The following is a 23,104-nucleotide window of genomic DNA, read 5'->3' as shown; positions in this document are numbered from 1 at the left end:
GGAGTGGAAGAAAGTTTGCGCAGCGTGGGACACTAATATCAACTGATTCACCAATCACGCGATCGACACGTCACTAACCCGCCGCCGCGCACCACCGCCCCCCGCCCCCCTCCCAGTGATACCTAAAAATCGCTTCTGCGCAAGGGCATTTGTTCAAAGTGTTTGCCGGTATCTGTACGATTCCTTGTATATCAAGGGACTGCATGTATGCTCGATTCCAATGGCATTTGAATAAGTTAAAATAAATTATCAAACGGTTTGTGAAGACTTTGAAGTATACTCATTTGCTACCACCTCGTATCCCTTGGGCAAATAGAAAAAGCGGTACCCTTACCTTTCGTCTTGCAAGTATTGTCCGGACATGGATGATACATAAACATCGTACGGCGGAAACCAACACCGAGCTGCTTGGAGTGATCGCAAATGATGAAACAGCACAGTATACAGTTGGATGATTGTCAGCAGTGGTCTCAGCTACGTCATAATCTGTTCTGTGGTGGGTTGTTAACCTTGCTTTGCCTTGTGCTGTCCAAAATTATCAGCAGTGACGAGGTATGGAATGCAGTGATATCCTTCTGTGAGCAACTAATGCTACAGGAGACAGCAGACAGCAAGACCGCTTTAGGACGAGTCCTAGGGTTAGAAGACGCGGAGTAAATAGGAGAAGATATGCCCATCTCCTACCTCCTATGTAGTGTGTACAGCACCGGAGGTTTTTAAGTGTAACATGCCGTTGAGGTCCCGGTAGAATGCGAGAGCGACCCCAGAACCTCCGAAACGCGGCTTTCCAGGGACTACTCGAGGGAGGTTTTTATCTCAAAATATTCTGATGTAGGTCGAGTCCCACATACCCTTGCAACTTTTGGGGGCAGGCGTAAATGCGTTTCCATATCAATCACAACAAATACTGCAGAATATTTTAATTTTTGAAGTGAAACTTCTTTAGGCGCATGAAGGTAAAGTTTTTACGGATGAAACGCAATAATAAATATATCAGCGTCACGAAGATGTGCAGCGTTTTTTCGAAGAAAAGGGAGAGAGCGATTGAGAGAGAGTGAGAAGGGCGAATTACCTTATAGAAATTCTATTTTCAAAATTAAAATTTCGTAAAGAGAATTTATGAAATATTAGTATTTTATATTTTATATTTGAATTATAGATTTGTTTGTTATTTGTTAAATTACTTCGATTTATAATTTACTGTTTAATGTTTCTTTGTATTTTTTTTGCATCTTAAGTAAACCATGTACATACCCTAAATATATAAATATAAGGCTAAACTAAAAATAAAATAGTGTTATGAAAAATACTAAAATAATCAATATAAACTTTCTATATCAGACTATGCCATCAATGCCACATCTAGTAAAAAATGAAATTCGAACATCTGTGTTTTGCTTGGTTGACTGATCAAGTTTATTATGTCTACCCACATTTTTGGTGCTGTTTTGTTTTGTTATTTTATATATGTACTTACATCTGTGCGCTCTAATCTCTAATTTTTAATCTTAGTTTTAAATACATATATGTTTCTCAGTAAGTGAATTATGTATGCAATTCTTATGAGAAATAAAGTTATTCTTAAACCAAATGATATATAAATGTTTCTGTGTACCAAAATTGTAGCAGAAAATAATTTTTAACACAAAAGTCAAATCTTTACTAAATTTATTACCAAAAACATTCATTTTATTTCGAAATACATACGTATTATAAAAATCGTGGCCTCAAATTCAGTCTCAAATTATAAATATAAAAATTAAACACACAAAAAAACACAATGACGACTCTGATCCATTTTACAATTCTCTTATAAAAGTTATTTACGAAGACTTTATATTTTTTCTGGTTTAAAAATATTAAAAACTAAAATTTATGGATTTTTACATCCGATAAACGGCTAAAAACAGTTACTGACTACTGTCCTATACAGTAATCCTACTTATAACGCGTTTTCGTATAACGCGGAGATTTCTCAAGTGATATATATATACGTATTTGTAGTGAGAAATTTATAATAATTTGTCAAGTCCATAATTAGCTTTGCGCACCTTTTCACCTGTTTTTTTTTAATTAAACTAAACTATTATTAAATTGTTCAAAAAATATTACGAGATTACTCCTACAACGCGATTTCTTATATTGCGGCCGAGTCTAACGCGTTATAGGGGATTACTGTATATTCTTAAAACAATTAATCTGGCGTTATATTGTTTTTCGTATATTTATACCAATTGAATATTTTTTAACTGATTTAAGGCCGAGTGTTAAAGCTCATTTTCTGATATTAAAGTGTCTAAAATAAAACAAACAATTACGTCCCATTGGGAATTGAATAAAACGCGATAAAATTTTTGTTAATTACCATCAGAATCGTCAATATAAAAGTAATCTTAAACTAAATTCAACAATTCATTAACAACCCAACTAAGGATATGCAACGACGTCAAAAATTCACTAATTTATATATAATTATTTAATATGGAGAAATTCATTGGTACGGTCAGTTCGCGGAATGTTTTCCTTAAATTTAAAATATTGGTAGTTTTCGTTGATATATCGATTTACCTTGGCTAGTAGAGAATTTTGCAAAAAATTAAAAAACGTAACCACTAATAATAATAATTAATATTTTAGTTTTAGACGAAATTTCGCGAAACTCTTCTAGTTTTCCCTTAAATTTAAAAATATTGGTAATTTTCGTTGATATATCGATTTACCTTCGCTAGTATGAAGAGAATTAAAAAAAAAATCAAGGATGTGACGTGACCACTAATAATAATTAATATTTAATTTATCCTAATTGCTCTAAGTTTATTTCGCATTCATAAATTTTCTTTAATTTAACTAGACAAGTATTTGAAACCTTACTAAGCGATATTTCAGAATCTAAAATGCTAACATTTGTGCTGTGGAATACTGTGAGGTATGGAAGTCATTTTTTGTAATTATAATATTATTTATTACGAAAAACGGAAGAAAAGAAAATTAATAACTATAAAATGTTCTACGTTGTGCGTATACGCATCTCAATGCAGTCACTAATAATTTAAATTGAGATTAAATTTTTTTTTTAAACTACAGTTCTGAGGTGCAAAGTCCTATTAAGAAAACCTTAATTTAAAATAATATTAAAAAGTATTTTGTATTTGTCTATATTTATTTTCAAACTATTAAAACAATCCGTGCGAAACAGACGTAGTTATGTACGCAAAAGTGCGTATACGCACGTCAATCTTAAAAAACCACGTATATTAATCTATCACGTCATACCAAAATATTCATTAAAAATTAAATTTCCGCTTACTACTCGACGGCGTAGACGAAAAGTTACAACTGAAAGTTAAATCCTCGTTAAAATAATCAGAAATCGACATCGGATCCATCTGATTCTCTTTATCCGCCGAAGCACACTTCTTCTGTTCATAAAACTCCTCTTCTTTGAACCCACTGTCCACCCGAGCCCAGTTAACATTCGATATCTCCTTCAAAGCCTTCTTGGAAATCGTCAATTCCGAAGGCTTTATCGCGCTCTCGTAGTAACTTGACGCGTAAAACGTGTTCTCATTGAAGCCGCTGTCAATTCTTTTAAAACTCGACTCGCCGACCACAGTCTGATTTTCATTCAAGAATTTAAGATCCACAGATGCAAAATCAATCTTTTTCTCCATACTGAGCGGGATGTCAAAGTTCTCGAAGGACATATTTAGCGGGCTTAATGTGGAATCGCGAATTTTGCTAATCTCGTGCGCGACATTCGTGCGACGTTTCCCCTTTATCGGTGTTTCGTCGAAATTGTTTAGTTTAGTGGAAGACTGAATTTCGCGGGTGTCTTGGAACTGTCTCGTATCTTCTATAGACCACATTTGTTTAACATCTGGTGTACTGGTTTCCGATCCTGTTAACAAAAAGTATAGGAAGTAAGTTTTACAGATATTAAAGCTACTGCATAGATTTTATCGAGGACTTTGAACGCGGCGACCGAATCAAGAAGTTCCGTAACGAAAATATACCTAACACACGATGACGTAATACAGACGGCCAATACGCGTTAGAGTGGGACAAAACGCATACTGCGTATTCACATGTCTCTGATGTAGTTTAAGCGCGACCGGTGCAGCCGGTACGCGTTAGAGTGAGACAGACTATATAGGCGTGTTAGTCTGAGTCTGGTAGAGTGGTAGATTAAATTAATATCAAAGAAAAAAAAATACTACATAAATAAATACATAATTTTAATTGTCGTGGCTTCCCCGTGCCACACGTTTTTACTTTTGTGTCAAACAGGCGAGGTTAATTTTTATTTATAAGGTTTTCCAACCGAATAAAAAAACAAAATATTATTTTTTTTGTTGCTAAAAAGAGATTGTTTAGTAGCGATGAGGCTGCTGGGGCACAATTTTTTTTAAATAAATTATCTCTTCACCGAGTTGTCTCTAGACAATATAGGCTAAAGATTTCTGGTTATCTCTCAAACTGGCTAAGACTCCTTTTATTAATGTCCAAGTCTTTAATTATTGTTGATTCCGATGTAGTTATGAGAAAATCCCTCCACCTGGACCCTCTGATCCTACTAGTAGGGCTCCGTCTGTTACCTTAGGTCGCTTGGTGCAGACATACCGTATATATTAATATATTCACTACAGTGGTGAGTGAAAAAAAAAATTAGGAACATAATGTCTTCCCCATAATAGAGACTGAAAGTCTTGAACACTTTCATATGTTAAAAACTTTTTTAGTGAATCAGTTTTAAATTACTTATGTAGTAGTTATAACATTTTTTGTAAGTGCCTTCTGTGCCTGACCAATTGCAATACACAATTCCATTAATCTTAATATATATAAATTACGTGTCACGTTGTTTGTCCGCTATGGACTCCTTAACTACCGAACCGATATCAATCAAATTTGCACACCGTGTGTAGTTTGATCCAACTTAAAAGATAGGATAGCTTACATCTTAATTTATACGCGCAATATAATTTTATTGCAAAATATTTGTTTATTATTTGATAGTCACAATTCTAACAGATGGCGCTGTGTTGAAAGTACCAACGTTTCACATAAGCTACAATTTAATGGCATAACCACCAAAAAAAGCATGGTGGTCCCCATGACTGGTGTTCTCCTACCGTTTCCCTTGAATAGTTTGCTACTATGTAATATAACAAAAACCTTAGCCACAGCAACGCTTGGCCAAGTCTGCTTAGTTTAAATATAAAAAATAGTATATAAGAGAGCACCAATAAACAGAAAGAGAATAAAATTTTTAATAACGCCATTTTACCTTGTGTCATATTATGAGATCCGTCAACGCTCATGTCCATACTGAAGTCAAGTTTTTGTACCGACCGACTTCTATTGAGATTCGTCATACTAGAACTTCGCTTTGGCATATATTTCGGGGATTCCTTGAGAGAGGCACTCCTCCCATTATTCGGGGTACAAAAACATCTTCCTTTACTCTCAAACTTTGAATGGACACAGTCGAGACAAGTTGCCATGGCTTCGGGTGATACTAGTTTCTTCTGAAAAAAAAAAAAAAAAAAATATCTAAAGCTAAATTAAAAACACACTAAAATAAATTTAAAAAGTTTGGTCTTTGTACTGTATTAATTTGAGGTAAAAATAACAATTTAAATCAATTTCTTTTTCATTTCTTGGAAGCTCGCCTGATGTTAAGTGATATCGCCGCCCATGGACACTCACCTTGCCAGAAGGCTCGCAAGTGTGTCGCCGGCCTATTAGGACCCGCTTAAAAACCGAATTTCGTATTCTGCCTTGACGACCGATGTCAGAGTATTTTTTTTTATATAGACAATGGGACAAACGGGCAGGAGGCTCATCTAATGTTAAGTGATAACGTCGCCCATGGACACTCACTCTGCCAGAAGGCTCGCAAGTGTGTCGCCAGCCTATTAGGACCCGCTTAAAAACCGAATTTCGTATTCTGCCTTGACGATCGATGTCAGAGTATTTTATTTTATATAGAAGATGGGACAAACGGGCAGGAGGCTCATCTAATGTTAAGTGATAACGCCGCCCATGGACACTCAATATTGAGGGAGCGTTCAAGTATTACGTAACGAATTTGGGGGGGGGGTCCTTTTGTAAAACGTTACCATGCGGGGTGGGGATTAATTTACGCGTTATTGTTAATATTATTTTCGGCTTTTCAGTACTTTACACCACATAATGGTATCTTTTAGGTATAAAGAGTCACTAGGTGAGGGGGGGTCAAAAATTGCGTGACGTAATACTTGAACGCTCCCTAAGACACTATATAAGATCTATTGAATATAAGAAGAATATAAGAAGTATTGTTAGTTATGTCTTAGTCCATTGAAATGTTACATTTTTTAGGCCTAACCTTGCGTTTTTTAGAGGACGCAATTTTATTTTTTTTATGTGTAGGGGGGGTCAGTGTAAAGCTAAAACCAAGTTTGTGGGGTCGCCACCCTTGTCCCACGGCCGCCATCTTGGAAAAAGGGGTCCAAAAACCACGTTTTTGGCTATATCTCCTAAACTATCCATCCTACATTTAACTTGTAAAGACACATTTTGTAGCAAATCGCTGTGCCTACAATTATGTTTATGTAACTTTTTATCATAAATCCAAAATTTAAAAAGTTATAAGTAAAAAAAGTGAAAATATTTTCTATTTCTAAAGTTGACTAGGTGCGTCAATGCTCATGACAAGCCGATCAAAACAGCAGTTTTACCTTACTTTTAAGATCTCTCGTTTATTTTAAACAAATTTTCCAAATATATTTTTTTTTATTTTTTTTTTATTCCTACAATTTTACTTATTGGTATTCCTAGTAGGCCTATTCCACAGACAACTTGCTGATATGGTAATCTTCGACATAATTATATTATCAATCAGTTATTAGAATGGTAGCTAGCTATCACTTTTTTATTTATAACTTTTTGAATTTTGGATTTATGATAAAAAGTTACATGGACATAATCGTAGACACAGCGATTTGCTACAAAATGTGTCTTTGCAAGTTTTATGTACGATGGATAGTTCAGGAGATATAGCCAAAAACATGGTTTTTGGACCCCTTTATCCACTTGTCCACTTATCAACTTGGAGTTAAGCTTGTATTGACCCCCCCTACATGTTCCATAAATAAAATTGCGTCCTCTAAAAAACGCAACCCCAAATGTAACTTTTCAATGGACTATCTGGACTTTAAAAGAGACTGTGACCTCTGAGTTTGTTTCGGCGTTTCTTCTCAGAGTAGTCAGATAGGAAACGTCGAACTCATCTAGTTTAAAGAAAAAAATGTTTGACGTGTAAAAGTGTTTGTAAAAACCTACTTACAGAAATAAATCATTTATCATTTTATAATTTTTTCTTAAAAATAATTTAATACATAAGGATTAAAAAATTACCTCTTCATGACCAGCCTCAACCGGTGATATAGATAGCGATGAGGAATTCTCATTTCGTTTGGGGGTGGCAAATTGTATCGGACTAACACAAAGTTCAAAATCACCAATGTTCAATATCTTATTCTTGAACGGCTTCTGGGATTTCTGCAATGGCGTTCCGAATGTTCGCTGCATTCCCTTTGACACGAGGTTATTGCTCTGAAAATGTTTTTATATGAGACTAGCAGACCGGCCAAGAGTTGCTGTGGCTAAGGTTTTTGTTATATCACATAGTGGTAATCTATTCAAGGGAAACGGTAGGAGAACACCAGTCATTGGTACCACCATGCATTATTGGTGGTTATGCCATTAAATTGTAGCTTATGTGAAACGAAGGTTCAAAATATTGAACCTACTTCAAAAACACTTGAAATAAGTGGGAACTCACCAAATCAGGGCTGACCTCCACAGGAGCATGTTCTTCAAAACTTGACAGTGGTCTCTTATCATCTTGGCTCTCATCATCAGTCTGTTCCGAGTCATAGTGATGATCACTATAATCAAACTGTGTAAACTCAGTATGTACGCGAATCGATCCATTTGCAGTCCTCTCACATTCGTCGAGCAATGCTTCCTCCTGAAAATTAAAACAAAAAACTTCAATATACAAAATTCTCGTGTCATGTTCGTTCCCATACTCCTCCGAAACGACTCGACCGATTCTTATGAAATTTTATGGATATTCAGTAAATCTGACAATCGGCTACTATCTTTCAAAACTCCTAAGTGATAAGGGATGTCCACCACAAAAAAAAAAAAATATTTTTTAGAAAAAAAATTTGCCGTTATTTTTTTATGATACAGCATACAGCGCCTACTTTTCACCTCTCTATCTCTCTATGATCAACCCCTTTTTTTATTACAGTAGATAGTTATTTTTTTTTGAACTAAAAAAATGTTTCCTAGAAATAATATACATGGCAAAACAATGTTTGCCGGGTCAGCTAGTAATTCTCTAAAGACACTAAGGGCCTAGTATTGGTTGTATAAGGAAAAAACATTTCAAATGTGAATATAATATCAAGTGTATAGTTATATATGTAACAAATACAACACAACAACAGTGCCTCAAATCTTACCTTTAATAAAAAAGTAGTGTCACTTTCTTCTACTAAACAATCTTCTTAGTAAATTAGTCTAGAAGTGAATTACTTCTTAGCCTTAAATTAAGCTAGGTTGGTCCACCACTATCTCATTCAAGTATATTCATAGAAAAATTTGCTAGTTAAATTAGAAAAAGCAGATAGATAAACTAACAACCCTAAAAACTAAATTATTCGAACACCCTTGTATCTAAACTTTTTTTGTTTCTTTCTGTTAAGTTGTCTTTGCACTGTGATGAAATGACTTTTATAAGTTTATAATTAGTTTTATAAGGATTTTTTCAAATTATACATTCTAATAATATTTTCAATTAGCCTTTAACACAATTGTCTACTTTAAAATAAAATAATTCTGTTTTTATATATGTAAAATAAAAAGCTTTTTAATTACCTGCGAAAATGTGCAGAAAGATTGCAAGATCTTTTCAATTTCCGGGGGTAATATTGGCGGCAAAGTTAACATGGTTTGTGTTGAACCTGAAATGACAATAAAACATTTACCATGAACTGAGCCTATATACTAATATTGCTAGGCTTATGTTTGTTTGAACAGGTTAATCTCAGAGTCGCCTGGATCTAATTGAAAAATAATTTTTGTGGCAGCAGTGTTAGCCTAAACGCTTCGGAGTGTGACTCTCATCACTGAGGTTGTAGGTTCGATCCCAAATTTTTCACCAATATACTTTGTATATGCACATCTTGCACTCTTACTTTACTATAAATTTGTAAACAGATAAACAAATTTATAAAAGTCTTTTACTACTAAATCATAACAATCGCTTCACAAATATAAATATGACAACATATGAAATAAACAGTAACTTACGAGTTTCACTATGTGGCTTGTTAGGGCTACATTCACGTGAACTTGATGAAGTTTTGGAAATAAGTGATTGCAGTTTTTTAGCTGGCTCCATTGGACTTGGCACAATTAGTTCTTGGGAAAAAAATCTAAAATGATTTAGAAAATATTTATTATAACTTTATTTTTGATTATTAAATACAAGACTATTTACTGGAGTTAATAAATTAAACTCAATTTCTTGTGAAAGTTGTTGTTAGTATAATATATTGTGGTTTATAATTTCCAAACACTATTGGTGGCATATAAGTTCTGTAAATTTATACAGTGTAAACTCTATATAACGACACTGAAGGGACTGTGCATTTTATGGCCTTATAGAGTTGTTGTTAAATGGAGAGAAGAAAAATCTGAATTAGATAGAGAAGTTTATTTCAGACTAGTTCTGTGAATTTTGAACACACTCTATTAATCCAATCATGAATCACATTTGTATTAACACTTTGTGCTTCCCCAATTATTTTACCATAGTTGATATGATGTTGTTGCTTAAATTTTCCGAGCCATCCTTCTGATGCTTCTTTGTTTTTCCATATTGTGGACACGAGTGACTAAATCCAAAGTGTTTGCCGATATCACTTTTATTTTCCCTTTCTCTCCCCGTTTCTATTACGCGTATCAGTAAAACTTTTTCATTAATACACAGTGATTTTCTTTTACTAGCCATGTTTACAGTTTGAAAGTTGGTGAATAACTAAGAATATGACACATCCATGACTCCTACATATTAGTCATGATCAACAACAGTCTACATGTGCAAGCAATCCCAATTTGTAGACATAACTAATTTCTTAGAAAATTTGTATGCATGATGCCGACAGTCGAGTTTATTGTGGACTAAGATAATAAAACGACGAAAGAACACACGTACACAGCTGCGTTTTTACTAGTTTTAGCAACTTAAAAAGTACTTTATTACTCAATTGTTGTCTATGTTGAGGGTGGGCGTAATGCTATGTAGAGTGTATAGTATGGAAGACAAGCAAAACCAACCAATGCCCTAATGAATTCGACGATTTAGGGAGTTCATCGTTAAATCGAGGAGAGTTACATGGAGTTTACACTATATTTGTAAAATATAATATTATAGATTAGGTTATAATTCATTACAAAATAGAAAGAACACAGATTTCATGTAATCGAATATTTTGCAAAGTTGATTTGGTTGGGAATTCACAAGTACCTTTTTAATAGTAAAACATAATTGTAAATAAAAGTTTGAACAAATCAATTGGTGATAAGATAGTCAAGCCCATACTTCTCTGTAGCTTCTTCAGCAAGCTTCTCCAGAGCTGGATCTGGTGATGCCTCATATTGACTATTGCACACTATTATTTCCGCCGGTCTTAGAGTACAAGCTTCTTCTATATCCCATCTAAACGTACCTTTCGATTTACTTTTATATATTTTGCACATACCGGGGCTGTGAATACATATACAAACGCTTGTAAATTAGTTTTTTACTTTTTGAGTCTTTTAAAACATCAATCTCTATAACTTACCTGCTTAACGGTTGATGTAGCCTTTCCACAAGCACTTTGTCGAAGGGATTTCGAATTTTGTTCTGTTTCTGGGGTGTTAATTTATTACTAAGGGTATTTGACTCCTCATTTTTATTTTCACTCATTTCAAATCGATCACTCTACGGATAGGCGTCGAAGTATGTAAAAATGTATATTGTTTCTCAGTATTATTTAAATTTTCTGTATGTACTAATAACTCAAAAGTGTGAAGTTTGCAAATAGCCAAACAAAATTAGCCAATGACAATAACGCACTTAGCCACAGATTCTCTAGCAGCAGTAACCCGTGAGAATTTTAATGTTACCAATAATAATTATTAGTATAAACAACAACGACCAACATGACCAAGCTAAGTCAAAAACCCCTAAATTTTTGCAATTGAGTCGTTTCATAGTGTTTTAGGATATTATATACAATGTAATAAAATACAGATGAATCACTCTAATACATGTATACGAACGACACACCTAATTTGATAATTTCATGGTATTTAAAACGGTTTATAGAAAAAAAAAACGAATGTGATAAATAAATTTATCAACAAGCAAAAAAATGACGACTTGAAAAGACTATTGAAGTATTGAATGTCTTGTTATATCCATAAAAATTATTCGTATAACTATACGAGCAAAATTCTAGCTTTATAAGTTTATACGGTTTCTATCCTTTGACCAAACTAAATAAGATGAAGTTTGACATTTTTAATTGTGAAGTGACATTTCTATACGTTAAAACTTAAAAGCAAATTTTTCTCATTAGAAATTTGTTATTGCATTTTAAATTGATTGTTAAAATATAAAATAAGTAACCTTTTAAACTTATGATATCTTGAAACTATAATTTATCTATAATAAATCAATAAATCAAATAAAAGACATCAAATAAATAAGGACATCATGTTTATTATGTTTTTATAACTAAGCAGTGTTTAATTATTTGGCGTGATTGGGCAAGAGTCAAGAGATAATAATAATCGTATGATTTATTGAATTGATACATTGAAATAAAAAAACATTTATTTAATTTTAAAAGTATGGAATTTAATAATACTAGTTGTGAACCAATGGACATAGATATAAGTTCTAACTCAGTCAGTGCTATGGAGATTTCATATAATGAAAATATTATAATCAAGACTGAAGATACATGTGATAATACTAACATGACACTTAGCCCTAATATCCAGCGCCCTGAGACTAACTTCAAAAAGTTAGTAGTCAATTTAGATGTTAAACATGCTAAAAGGAAAAACAAACATAATGTTCTTTATGCTCTTGGAATATTCTTTCTATTATTATCGTTAACTTGTTATCATCTAAATATTAATTACCAATGCTATGAAAGAATCAACACTGAAAAAATAAGACATAATCTATTAAATAGAATGTATGGACAGACTACTGCAGCAACACAAATTATGAAAACATTAGAAAGTGATATGAAAAATAAAATATTAATAATGTATGGAGGAACTGGTGTTGGCAAGATATTAGCAGTTTCACTAATTTTAGAAGATATATTAAAATATGCAAATGTATATCACTACACAATGCTAAATTTAATTGACTTAAATGCATCTGATCTTCTATTTGGATTTACTTGGTGTCAGTCATCCATTGTTATTGTTGATGACCTGAGACATAATGATTTATTTTCGATAAAAGACTTTATTAAAACTTTAATTACAAAGAGTGAAAAGCTTAGCAGAAATCTGACTGTTATTTTAAATTATAATTGTGATATAATGGACTCACATTTTTCATCTAAATGTAATACTAACTTTGCAAGTGAGTTGAAAAATAATTTTAGCGATATTTATATAGAAAAAAGTTTTATAGAGTTTAACCAATTAGACAACAATGTTTTGAGAAAATGCGTTGAACATGAGATGGGCAACAAAAAAGTTACGGAAGAGCAGATGACGCATATATTGAGAAACTTTGATGTGGTTCGAGATGGTTGTAAAGGTGTACATCAAAAGATAAAATATTTGAGTATAATTTGAAAAGGTATGAATGTTTAAAAATTAAAGTAATTAATCAGTAGAATGTAGTTTTACTTGTAGTGGTAGTACATACAATAATCATTACGATTGTCCTTGTTTAAATAACAGGATAATTAATTTATCAATCAACACACTACAATTATATTTAACCTTGTAGCTCTGCATTAATCTTCATTTTAGTTATAACTTAGCAAAGAAGAAAAACTATAGATGTAGTAGATCAAAAGAACTTTATTTAGAGAATGTTACATTATAATCGGCAATGCAGAGGTTTAAGAAATTATTTTGAATAGAAATACAAATATTCAATACACCTACACTTTCACATTTTAAATTATGCTACAACAACTTAGCCACCTTGATTATGATTAGTGAAATCTTAAATCATTTTGACGTGCATTTAAGAATGAAACACTTTGGTTATATCCTAGATATTAAATAGTAAATAATTTGAACATACCTAGGCATTAAGCAGTTTAGCTTAATCAAAATATGCACTTACTCTTAGTTTCAATTAAGTACAAATCATATTATACTCAAAAAAAGTTTAAATTATTCTTAGTTCAGATGTTATTAATACAATTTGATAGTATTTGATACAAATAAATTATCTGTACCATTACTAAAAGTGTGATGTCTAACACGGAACACAGTTTTTAACAAGTGAAAAGCAATGTGTTTATCATTAATAGTGATTATGCATAACCAACAACAGTAAAAATAGGTAATATCAATGAAAAACATGATTTCGCATTTGAGGAAAACTGCAGTCTATAAATAGATACATGAAGAATAGAATATTACTTTTATTGTAGAGGATAACTGAGAGGTTTTATGTATCTATTATATTCTTCTTACGGTAAGACTACTGAAAAGAATTGTGTAAGTAACATGACTTCTTTGTGCAATTACTATTTTAATCAATAAAAATATATGACCAGTTTATGATGGTTTAAAATGTCTCAATGTTCCTCTCATTATGTAACAATATTTTTTATTATTATTAACTAATTTATTGCACATGAAATTTCTTTTTGATATATAATTTTACATCTAAGAATATAGTATCATAAAACACTCTTTAACAATATTAAACCGATTTGAAATAAATTGTATTTGTAATGATTAGTTTATTTTGAAAGCAATCAACATTTTTAGATTAAACAGAATTAAATATGTAGGTTTAAGTAACAAGTAATAATATAGTTTTTTTTTTTGAAATAGGTATTTCAATTCTTATAGTACCTAAGGTTTACTAAAACTACTACATAATTGTGATGATAAATAAAAAATAGCTTTGATCCAACTTAATGAGAATTCAAAGCAATTTTTACTGTTTTGGTAGGCAAAAATTAGTATGTACTTGTTAATAAAATAGCATCTAGGAGAGCACAAATATAACAAAAAATATATTACTAAATCTATGGTAACAACTCATAAAAATACTTTGATTTTATAAAATAACATGTAAAGAGAAAATATCAACATTTCCAAGTCGGCAATGTGCAAATCAAGTTTATTATACCTACAACATGACAATTTTGGGATGGGGATATCTTATGAGCAAGTAGCAACTGCCTCTAAAGTACATACCACCTTCCCCTTAATATACAGTCTGTAGGTATATTAAGTCTTCTATATTTATATTAATTTTAAAATTAATTCAAAACATTGATTAAATACTAAATATGTGTTATAATAGTAAAGACTAGAATATATTTTAATACTTACAGTTATTGGCACTAAATTGAATGTTAATGGCACAACTATAAAGAATACAATTATCACCATACATTTATCTAGGTTGCAAGTACCACTATAGTTACAATTCCAATTTTTGTCAAAGTCATTGATTAAAGAAGGTATACTAACTATACTAAATTATTATACAAAACGGTAAAAATGTGTTTAAATATAATTATACCTAATTTAGTTTTCTAGGAATAAGTGTTTTTGACTTATAGTTTAAAGCACATTCCATAGGTAAAACTGTGCAATATTTCAATCACAAAATTACATTAATATCACGTTCGAAGCTCCAATTCACTAACTGTTAGTCTTCTAAACAGTTCAGTACCATGCACAGTTTTTACCTTAGAACATTTATAACACCTATAAGCTAGGCTGACTATTAATTACATCATAACGAAATTGTAAATCATATAAGTACAATGAAAATTTAATAGAAAGTGTCTAAGTAAACAGATTATCTATTCATAAGCAAAGCAGGTACATATTTAAATCTAAAATTGACAAATTGATATAATCACTTAAAAAGACAATAACCAATGAACTCTAGGTAAACTAGGTTTTAAAGGAATTGAATTAATTTTTTTAAGTTTAATATCTACCGCAGTACATCAGTGCTGGATGGGTAGTGCCAATAACTGCATTTATGAATACTTATATATTACTAACTAGGTATTCAATAACAAATAGAACACCACTTTTAAGCACGACGAAACATTCATAGTTAAAATTGTAGAGAGACTTATTTTAGAGAAATGTGCTAATAATTCTAAATTTTCAAAATATCAGCATTTGTATAGATATAGGTAGGTACTTATATATTGTTTACATGTATCAGATCTTATGTTTCTGTTGAGATTTTATACAGATTCTTACTAATATTTGTTTATTCGTTGACATCTTCGATTGTGGCTGAGATCACAACTTCTTTACACTCGCTACAACCTAGCAATAAGCATTGGAAATTTGATCAGTGTCACAATATAGCCACAATATTATAACATTTGGATTGGACTATTATAGAGTAGGAAATAGCATTGAACTGCTTTTAATGTTAATTGCCTATAGTAATACATTATGAACTTAATAGATAATTCCTTGAGATTTATAAAGAATTCTAATAAAATTCGTGATGTTATAGCAGAATTACAAATTACTTTAAATCGAGCTATATATATCACTCCCCCATCGGATAGTATTTACTGGAAAGATAATTTTTATTTATGAAATGTTACAATGGTAGTGATAACGTCGCCATTGCAAAGTGGTACCTTTATCGGAACACTATCCTTTGATTGCATGGAGCGACTCTCAGTAGGGCGTAGTTAGGTGCGATGGAAATGAACTGCAGTCCATTTGTTGTAGCGTTTATGCCAAATTCGAGTTTCTTGATGTTGATGGGTTGCACGTCTACCTTCCGAATCTACACTTTGTGTTATACAGACATATGCGATAATAGCCACATCTTCTCCTAGAAGTTGAACTCTTGGATTGAGAATAGTGGTGTTAGTTTTTATATTGTTAGGAGTGTTATCAATAAAGAATTTATAATATTCAACACCCTCTATTAAGTTTCCAAGTGAATCTGGGTCAAACGAAGTCACGTGTGGGTCACACAGTTTTGAATATGTCTCGTAATCACCATTATTGATTGCATCTAAAAGTATTTCAGTTGCTTTGATGACTTCTGCACGACGCATTGAAGCATTACTGTCACCACGAGCCTTCCCGAATGAATCTGCCTTGGAAAGGCTATCTTCATCATGGCCATCTTTTGATATCACCGTGCACGCCCTGTCAACACCTTTTTTGTCTTTGTCTAAGTCTTCATCTTCTAAAGTAGTACTACTATCCGTAGATTCCTTGACTTGAGATCCATCTCCTTTTTTGTTCACCATGGATTTTCCTGAGAAGTTACGTGTAGCAAGCATTGTTGTTAAAATTGCACCTTTTAATTTACGTCGCGCATTAAACTTCTTCAAGCAATCAACAGTTTCTTGCCTATGCATAACAGAAGCCACACGTTCACGGTGGCAGATCCATGGGTGTTTCAGTGCCTCTGAAGCAGTTATTCTCTTACTAGGGTTAACAGTTAACATTTGGTTTATGAGGCTTTTTGCCTCTGGTGTGACCGTGTCCCATTCCGGAGAGGGGTAATCATAAGCACCAGCTTTAATTTGACCATATAGTCGGTGTTGATCTTCATCCCAAAATGGTGGGTATCCAACAAGCAGTATATATAATATTACGCCACACGCCCAAATATCTACGGGCTTTCCATACGGTTCTTTTTTCAAAACTTCGGGAGACAAATATCCCGGTGTACCCGCAAACCCGAACCATGCTTGTTGGTCACCTTGTACTTCAATGGCTAATCCAAAATCAGCGAGTTTTACAGCGGCTCCCTTTGCCTTACTGGCCAGTAAGAGATTTTCAGGTTTTAAGTCTCTATGGACTACGCCGTTGTGGTGACAATGATGAACTGATTCTAAAATTTGTTGGATGCAATGCGATGCGTCGGCTTCTGAATAGAATTCCCGGGCTACAATATCTTCGAACAGCTCGCCGCCAGTCACTAAGTCAAACACCAAGTAATGAAAGTGTTCCTCTTGAATTGAATCATGAAGTCTTACAATATTAGGATGTTGTAGTTTTCGGCAAATTCTAGCCTCTCTTTCTAACTTCTGAAAGTCTCTGGCTGATAACTTTTTAGTGTTGATAATTTTGGCAGCAAATTCGTATCCTGTTGACTTTTGTACAGCCCGGCGCACAATTGAAAAAGCACCTTTTCCTAGTTCTTCTTTGAGTTCATAATTATCGGAAAAACGGGTGCTGACATTTTCGCGATTAGGATTTGCCATTTTTAAGGATGCTTTTGATGTTCGTGAATGGTAATCTTGAGCACAGTCTTCACTTAATAACTGCTCAGATAACTGTAACAATAGAAAGTAGAATTTATATCTATAATTATTCCAATAAGTGCGTATATATAACATAAATAAAAGCTGTTGTCCGTGTCTTAATTTTCAAATATAATTAATAAAATAAATCTATGAAAGTTCTAATATTTAACACACACTTGGCGATTTTATAGAAAAATAGAATATATATATCAAAATACATTTATACGACAAAGGTGATTATTATATTTAAAATAGGTAAGAACATAAATATATTAAACATAGATAGGAACAAATTTTCCTGCACAAAAAATTCATCAGAATTATCTAAAAATAATTGTATGAAATAAGGAAATCTTCACATTAATTGACCATGATATAGGTACCTATTGAATTATGGATAATTCTAAGTAATAAAAGGAATTGGATAAACATGTTCACATTAGATTTTCATTCCCGCAGCCTTAATAGAAGAAAATATAGTTATCTTTGTAACAAGCACTCACTAATTTGGTCACTCAAGTCAACAACTGTATCATCCGAATATAAAACGCAATGATGCCTAGTTATCAAGATCACAAACATAGACTTCTAATATTAACACTACGGCACTGGGATGACATTTCGTTAGCGCAAAATAATCGATACACCATTGTCTCAACACATTCACCGAAATTCCGAAGACATTTTCTACCGAAACTGAATATTGAATTAGAAAATTTTATTCACGTCATGTAACAAATCCCAAGTTATAATTAATAAACTGGATTAAAAAGCGAATACAAATAAAAAATATGTATTATAAGGTATTCGGTGCGCAACTTTTGACGATATTCTTAGCAATACGAGCTCTCGATGTATTTTTAATAATTGGAACAAATCTTACAATGTGTATGTGGGATTTATTAAATAACGCAATTGGGTTTTTTACAATGTTATTTACCTATTATGTGCACATTTTACACAATATTAACGAAGTGAAGATCGAAAAACTAAGGGCCTAGCCCTCCGCCACACTCTCCTGCTTCGGACACGAGCTACGGGGTCAAACTCATAGAGATTCGAGGTTGCCAGCGCAATAGTCCTTCGACCCGCTTTTCTTAGAAATGCTAAAACAAGCGATTCCGAGTTCAGAAAAAAATTACAACCTATAATATGTTAAACGTAACGTTTCCTGAATCGTTTTCAAATGAATTTTGGCGTTGAAAAGACGTATTTTGTTATTTTGTTTCAAACATTTTTATGCATGTTCACACTGAGCCACACGTAAAATCGATATACTAGCGCAGCGCTGTGAACCAAAGAGAATACGGCCACGACACGAACGCCATCTTGTGACGTCTTTTCGTACTATTCTATTGCTGTTGTATTATTATTAGTGTGCGTAAATTAAGCATGCGACGTTTTTATTATTATTTTACACTGCTAGTAATGTTGTTTGTTTAATGTATTCATGGCGTGATATATAAGTATCATTTTATGGTTTTTCAACGAATCAAATGGTAATAAATAACTCGGTTTTTAAGCTACTTTAATTTTGATAGTCTTATTTCATTTATTTAAATAATTATTCCAAATCAAGGCAAAATTAATTAACCTACATAACAACCTCAAGTCATATTATGATTTTAACCGAACTACCCGAGTGGAATTGAAAGTATTAATTAAATATAAATTATGTTATATAATAGTTCCATATAGATTATAAGTACCTAGGTATAAACAATTGAGAATTCATACCTACCAATAATTATTTTTATTTTGAACTTTGAAAAACAACGAAGGGTTTTGCTTTGCATACATGTTCTTTCATACGCACGTTTCAGATACTGCGGGATGCTAGCAAGACTTACGGCGAAATATTCGGCGAATTTTTCAATCCCTAATCTAATCTATACAATATACATAGACAATTTAAAAATGAATTATGTAATACAATTAAATGCCAACATATTTTGTTTTATTTTTCTCTGTAGATCAATAGGTGATCAACCTTCTAATACCGATTTGCTCACGTTATTTCACCATGCTCAAGTGTGGATTGTCCAAATAGAATAATGTGTACTTCCCTTTTACACCAACCTCGGGGTTGACTATATCCCGCCGTTACCAATGTAGTACGGTCCTTTAATCTTTAAAATTTGAAATATAGTAACACGATATCGCATCTAAATTATGAAGGAATCTAGAATTTTTTCTATTTTTTTATAAGTACGATTTGACAGTGCATCGATTTTTTTTGGAATTCAACTTCATATAATTCTACTTTATTTTATAATAAATGCCGTGTGCTATGGATGGATACTAAATGACTTAATGTTCTATAACCTCTAGAGCAAAGTTTACAGTGAGTCTCAATTGCGTTCGTTCTTAAGCCTCACAATTCTTTATTTGCCCCATCATCAACTGTACGGTTTGCCTGGGACGGCCACGCTTCCGCTTTACTTGCGGGTTCCAATCAAACGTCTGGTCGGGGATATAATTGGTATCTCTTCGCAGTAAATCCATTTCAGTTTTTACTAAATACTTTATGATTGAAGCAACATTTTTAGTTATGTAACTGTTGTATGTAGTATAAATAAATAAATCAGTGGCGCTACAACCTCTAGGTCTCAGATTTCTGAATCTGTTTCATGATCATTTTAAAATCTAATAGGCAATTAGGTGATCAGCCTCCAGTGCCTGAGAAACGCCGTCGACTATTTTGGGTCTAAGACATGTCGGTTTCCTCACGATGTTTTCCTTCACCGTTCGAGCGAATGTTAAATGCGCACATAGAAAGAACGTCCATTGGTGCACAGCCGGTATCGAACCTACGAACTCAGGGATAAGAGTCGCATGCTGAAGCCACTAAGCCAACACTGCTCTGTATGTAGTATAGTGATCCAAAATTGATAATCGATCCGAAACAAAAAGCAGCCTTTGCAGATCTTAAGCTGCTGCTCACCATTTGGTAACTGGGAGCTTGCGTAGCTTTTAATCTTTCCCATCATATTCCAAGATATTCCATGTTGTCACTCCGGTTTTTCCCTATTCTTTTAAAAAGAACGGTGTGTGGACTTTGGCTTGACCCATGTTTGACCTGATAGCCATAATAATTTACCAAAAACATTAAAAGTTCTTCCTACTAGTTTTTAAAAATCGAATTTTGGAAAACTACAAATGATTATTTGTGTGAAACATTAATATTAATTTGATAATGTGATATTTTATCACTAAAAATAATATAAGAATTGTCTACCTAATTGATATGACTCATACTGTATATAACTTCTATATCAAATTCCTTTTAAGACACAATTGCACGCCAGTATGTGTGGTGAATATGCGAAAAAAAAAATTATTATTATAGGGTAATCCTAATCGCAGTTTAACGCTACGCAGATAATGTTAAGCGGTGTTTATGTCACCGTAAAATTGTAAACACCGTTAGATTGTAATATATCTCGCGAGATTGTAAACTGTCGAAAGATTGTGAACCTCAACGAACTGCTTACAATTTAAGGTATTATTATTCGGTAGTTATATGAAATTGTTGGGAAGTAAAATTAATCTGTAATTGACCAAAGAAGTTTGAAAGATAACTAAGTTAGTGTAGTGCAATCTACCGAATAATAATAAGTTAAATTGTAAGCAGTACGCTGAGGTTCACAATCTTTCGACAGTTTATAATCTCGCGAGATAGATTACAATCTAACGGTGTTTACAATTTTACGTTAACTTACTTATGGTTTACTTTATGCTTTAACTTAATACGTACAGACATATTTCATAAGTTTTGTAACTAAATATAGGTATTTTTTATTGTGGTATGTAAAAAAATCTGTGGCGTTACAACCTTTTTAAGTCTGGGCCTTAGATTTCTGTATGTGTTTCATGATCATATAATCTAATAGGCAAGTAGGTGATCAGCCTCCAGTGCCTGACACGCGCCGTCGACTTGGGTGTAAGGCAAGTCGGCTTCCTCACGATGTTTTCCTTCACCGTTCGAGCGAACGTTAAATGAATAGAAAGAAAGTCCCAATGGACATGGCACAGCCGGGGATCGTACGTCAGGAATGAAAGATGCACGCTGAAGCCAACACTGCTATCATGATATGTATTATACAAAATATAATATGTTGTTATATCTCTCTATAAGTTGAATGCAGACACAATAGTGAGAAAATTAAATAAATATATATTATGTTTATGTTACTTACGCTGACTAGATGATGCGTAACAATCTATAGAATATTTACCGGACGGGCAATAACCAGTTTGCCAATAAACTGGACTATAAATACTATGAAAGGAATATACAAATGGAAGGCGACATCTTGACTCGTATTTCGTTCCTATAAACATAAAATTCACATAAAGTTGAATTTATTTATGATTTGGGGTTAAATATTTATCCGACTAGCGAATGAGGTTAATGCTTTTCAGTTCTAATATCTAGGCTTTTTAATATGTATGTGTAAACGACTGTGGGAACTATAAATTTAAACTTGGTATCTGTTAGTATAATCTGTCAAAAATCCATTATTTCATAACGGTTCGGATGAAAGGGGCTTTGTGAACGGTTATTCACGAAAATCAAAACTGGTTGGGACCTTGCGCAATTGTAGGGGACTTAACGAGGGCTCGAAAAAGCCCTACCAAATTTTGCCGCTGCACAATGCACCCTCCGTGATATCCCCACGCGAGGTCTTATTATTACTCCTGCTCCTGTCCCCACATTGTTCATATTATTTTTATATAGGCACTAGGTTGACGCGTTTCGTAAATCTCTACTCAAAGATAAAGTTTTCAAGTGCACGTCGACTGCGAAATTATTGCGCGAACGGGTCCAACATTTGTCACCTTATATTTGAAGGGAAATAAGGTTTCGTTGCGGTCGTCTCAAGTTGCTTTTCTCATGAGTGAACGTAAATTAATAACTTGGGAGTAATATGTGTGGTAGTGCAGAGCGAGGTTTGCGGCGTCCGCTCGGCTGTGTTGTGAACAAGTATATCGATCGGACAGCGTAGCTTTGTGCGCTGTGTAATTGGCGGGAGATTGAACGTCGTTTGTATGGTAAGATTTAATTATGTACGCATGAAATTAGTCAAATTCAGCCATTGTAATGTCGGTTATTCGCTTTAGAATATTTATCAATTTTAATACATAATAATTAAGTCGTTTTATATTAGCAATTTCATTCAAGCATGTTTTCTTTTAAAGCACTCTTGCGCTGATTAAACAAAAATTAGCGATATATTTGGAAGTAAAAAACTTTCAACAATATGTTCTCCGAACAGAGTTGCGGTTTGATAAAACATTTTTTGTTCACAAAGCTTTTGCAAGGCGTAAGCTGTCGTTTGACACGCTTTGTAAGCATTTTGTTATTCAGCGTTGAATTTGTTTAAGGTGATAAAAGTGCATTTGAGTTTAATTTATCTTAAAATGGGTCACTATGACGCCATTTGGGAAATGGATGCTGACTTGTGACAGTTTGCGTGAATACACTTTAAAGCTCAAACGGCCGCTGAACGGGGGCC

General features: G+C 33.0%; 3 protein-coding genes across 7 annotated transcripts; 1 reads left to right on the top strand and 2 right to left on the bottom strand.

Moving 5' to 3' along the window:
* Positions 1 to 1,651: 1,651 nt before the first annotated feature.
* Positions 1,652 to 11,187, bottom strand: LOC125051403 (protein aurora borealis). 2 transcript variants are annotated; one of them, XM_047651687.1, is made up of 8 exons: positions 10,908 to 11,187; positions 10,664 to 10,828; positions 9,370 to 9,494; positions 8,935 to 9,020; positions 7,829 to 8,017; positions 7,402 to 7,599; positions 5,288 to 5,525; positions 1,652 to 3,898 (listed from the first exon to the last, which is right to left on the bottom strand). In XM_047651687.1, exons 1-8 carry the CDS (start codon positions 11,030 to 11,032, stop codon positions 3,285 to 3,287), a joined length of 1,740 nt encoding a protein of 579 aa, XP_047507643.1. In that variant the 5' UTR covers positions 11,033 to 11,187; the 3' UTR covers positions 1,652 to 3,284. The 2 variants fall into 2 exon arrangements, with proteins under 2 accessions (XP_047507643.1, XP_047507642.1); XM_047651686.1 differs by having other exon boundaries at positions 5,288 to 5,528; positions 10,908 to 11,182.
* A 465-nt stretch (positions 11,188 to 11,652) lies between these two features.
* LOC125051405 lies at positions 11,653 to 12,973 on the top strand. Its single transcript, XM_047651693.1, has one exon. The coding sequence runs from the start codon at positions 11,962 to 11,964 to the stop codon at positions 12,931 to 12,933; it is 972 nt and encodes a 323-aa protein (XP_047507649.1). The 5' UTR covers positions 11,653 to 11,961; the 3' UTR covers positions 12,934 to 12,973.
* A 173-nt stretch (positions 12,974 to 13,146) lies between these two features.
* LOC125051404 (calcium/calmodulin-dependent protein kinase type II alpha chain) lies at positions 13,147 to 18,659 on the bottom strand. Of its 4 annotated transcripts, none has more exons than XM_047651688.1 (2): positions 18,526 to 18,659; positions 13,147 to 17,615 (listed from the first exon to the last, which is right to left on the bottom strand). In XM_047651688.1, exon 2 carries the CDS (start codon positions 17,541 to 17,543, stop codon positions 16,008 to 16,010), a length of 1,536 nt encoding a protein of 511 aa, XP_047507644.1. In that variant the 5' UTR covers positions 17,544 to 17,615; positions 18,526 to 18,659; the 3' UTR covers positions 13,147 to 16,007. The 4 variants fall into 4 exon arrangements, with proteins under 4 accessions (XP_047507644.1, XP_047507646.1, XP_047507645.1 ...); XM_047651690.1 differs by lacking the exon at positions 18,526 to 18,659 and adding an exon at positions 18,089 to 18,360; XM_047651689.1 differs by lacking the exon at positions 18,526 to 18,659 and adding an exon at positions 18,024 to 18,047.
* Between the last annotated feature and the right edge of the window lie 4,445 nt (positions 18,660 to 23,104).

The sequence above is a fragment of the Pieris napi genome, chromosome 7 (assembly GCF_905475465.1).
Source record: "Pieris napi chromosome 7, ilPieNapi1.2, whole genome shotgun sequence".
NCBI classification, from domain to species: Eukaryota; Metazoa; Arthropoda; class Insecta; order Lepidoptera; family Pieridae; genus Pieris; species Pieris napi.
The sequence above is the reverse complement of the archived record's forward strand: the minus strand, read 5'-3'. Positions and strand labels throughout refer to the sequence as shown.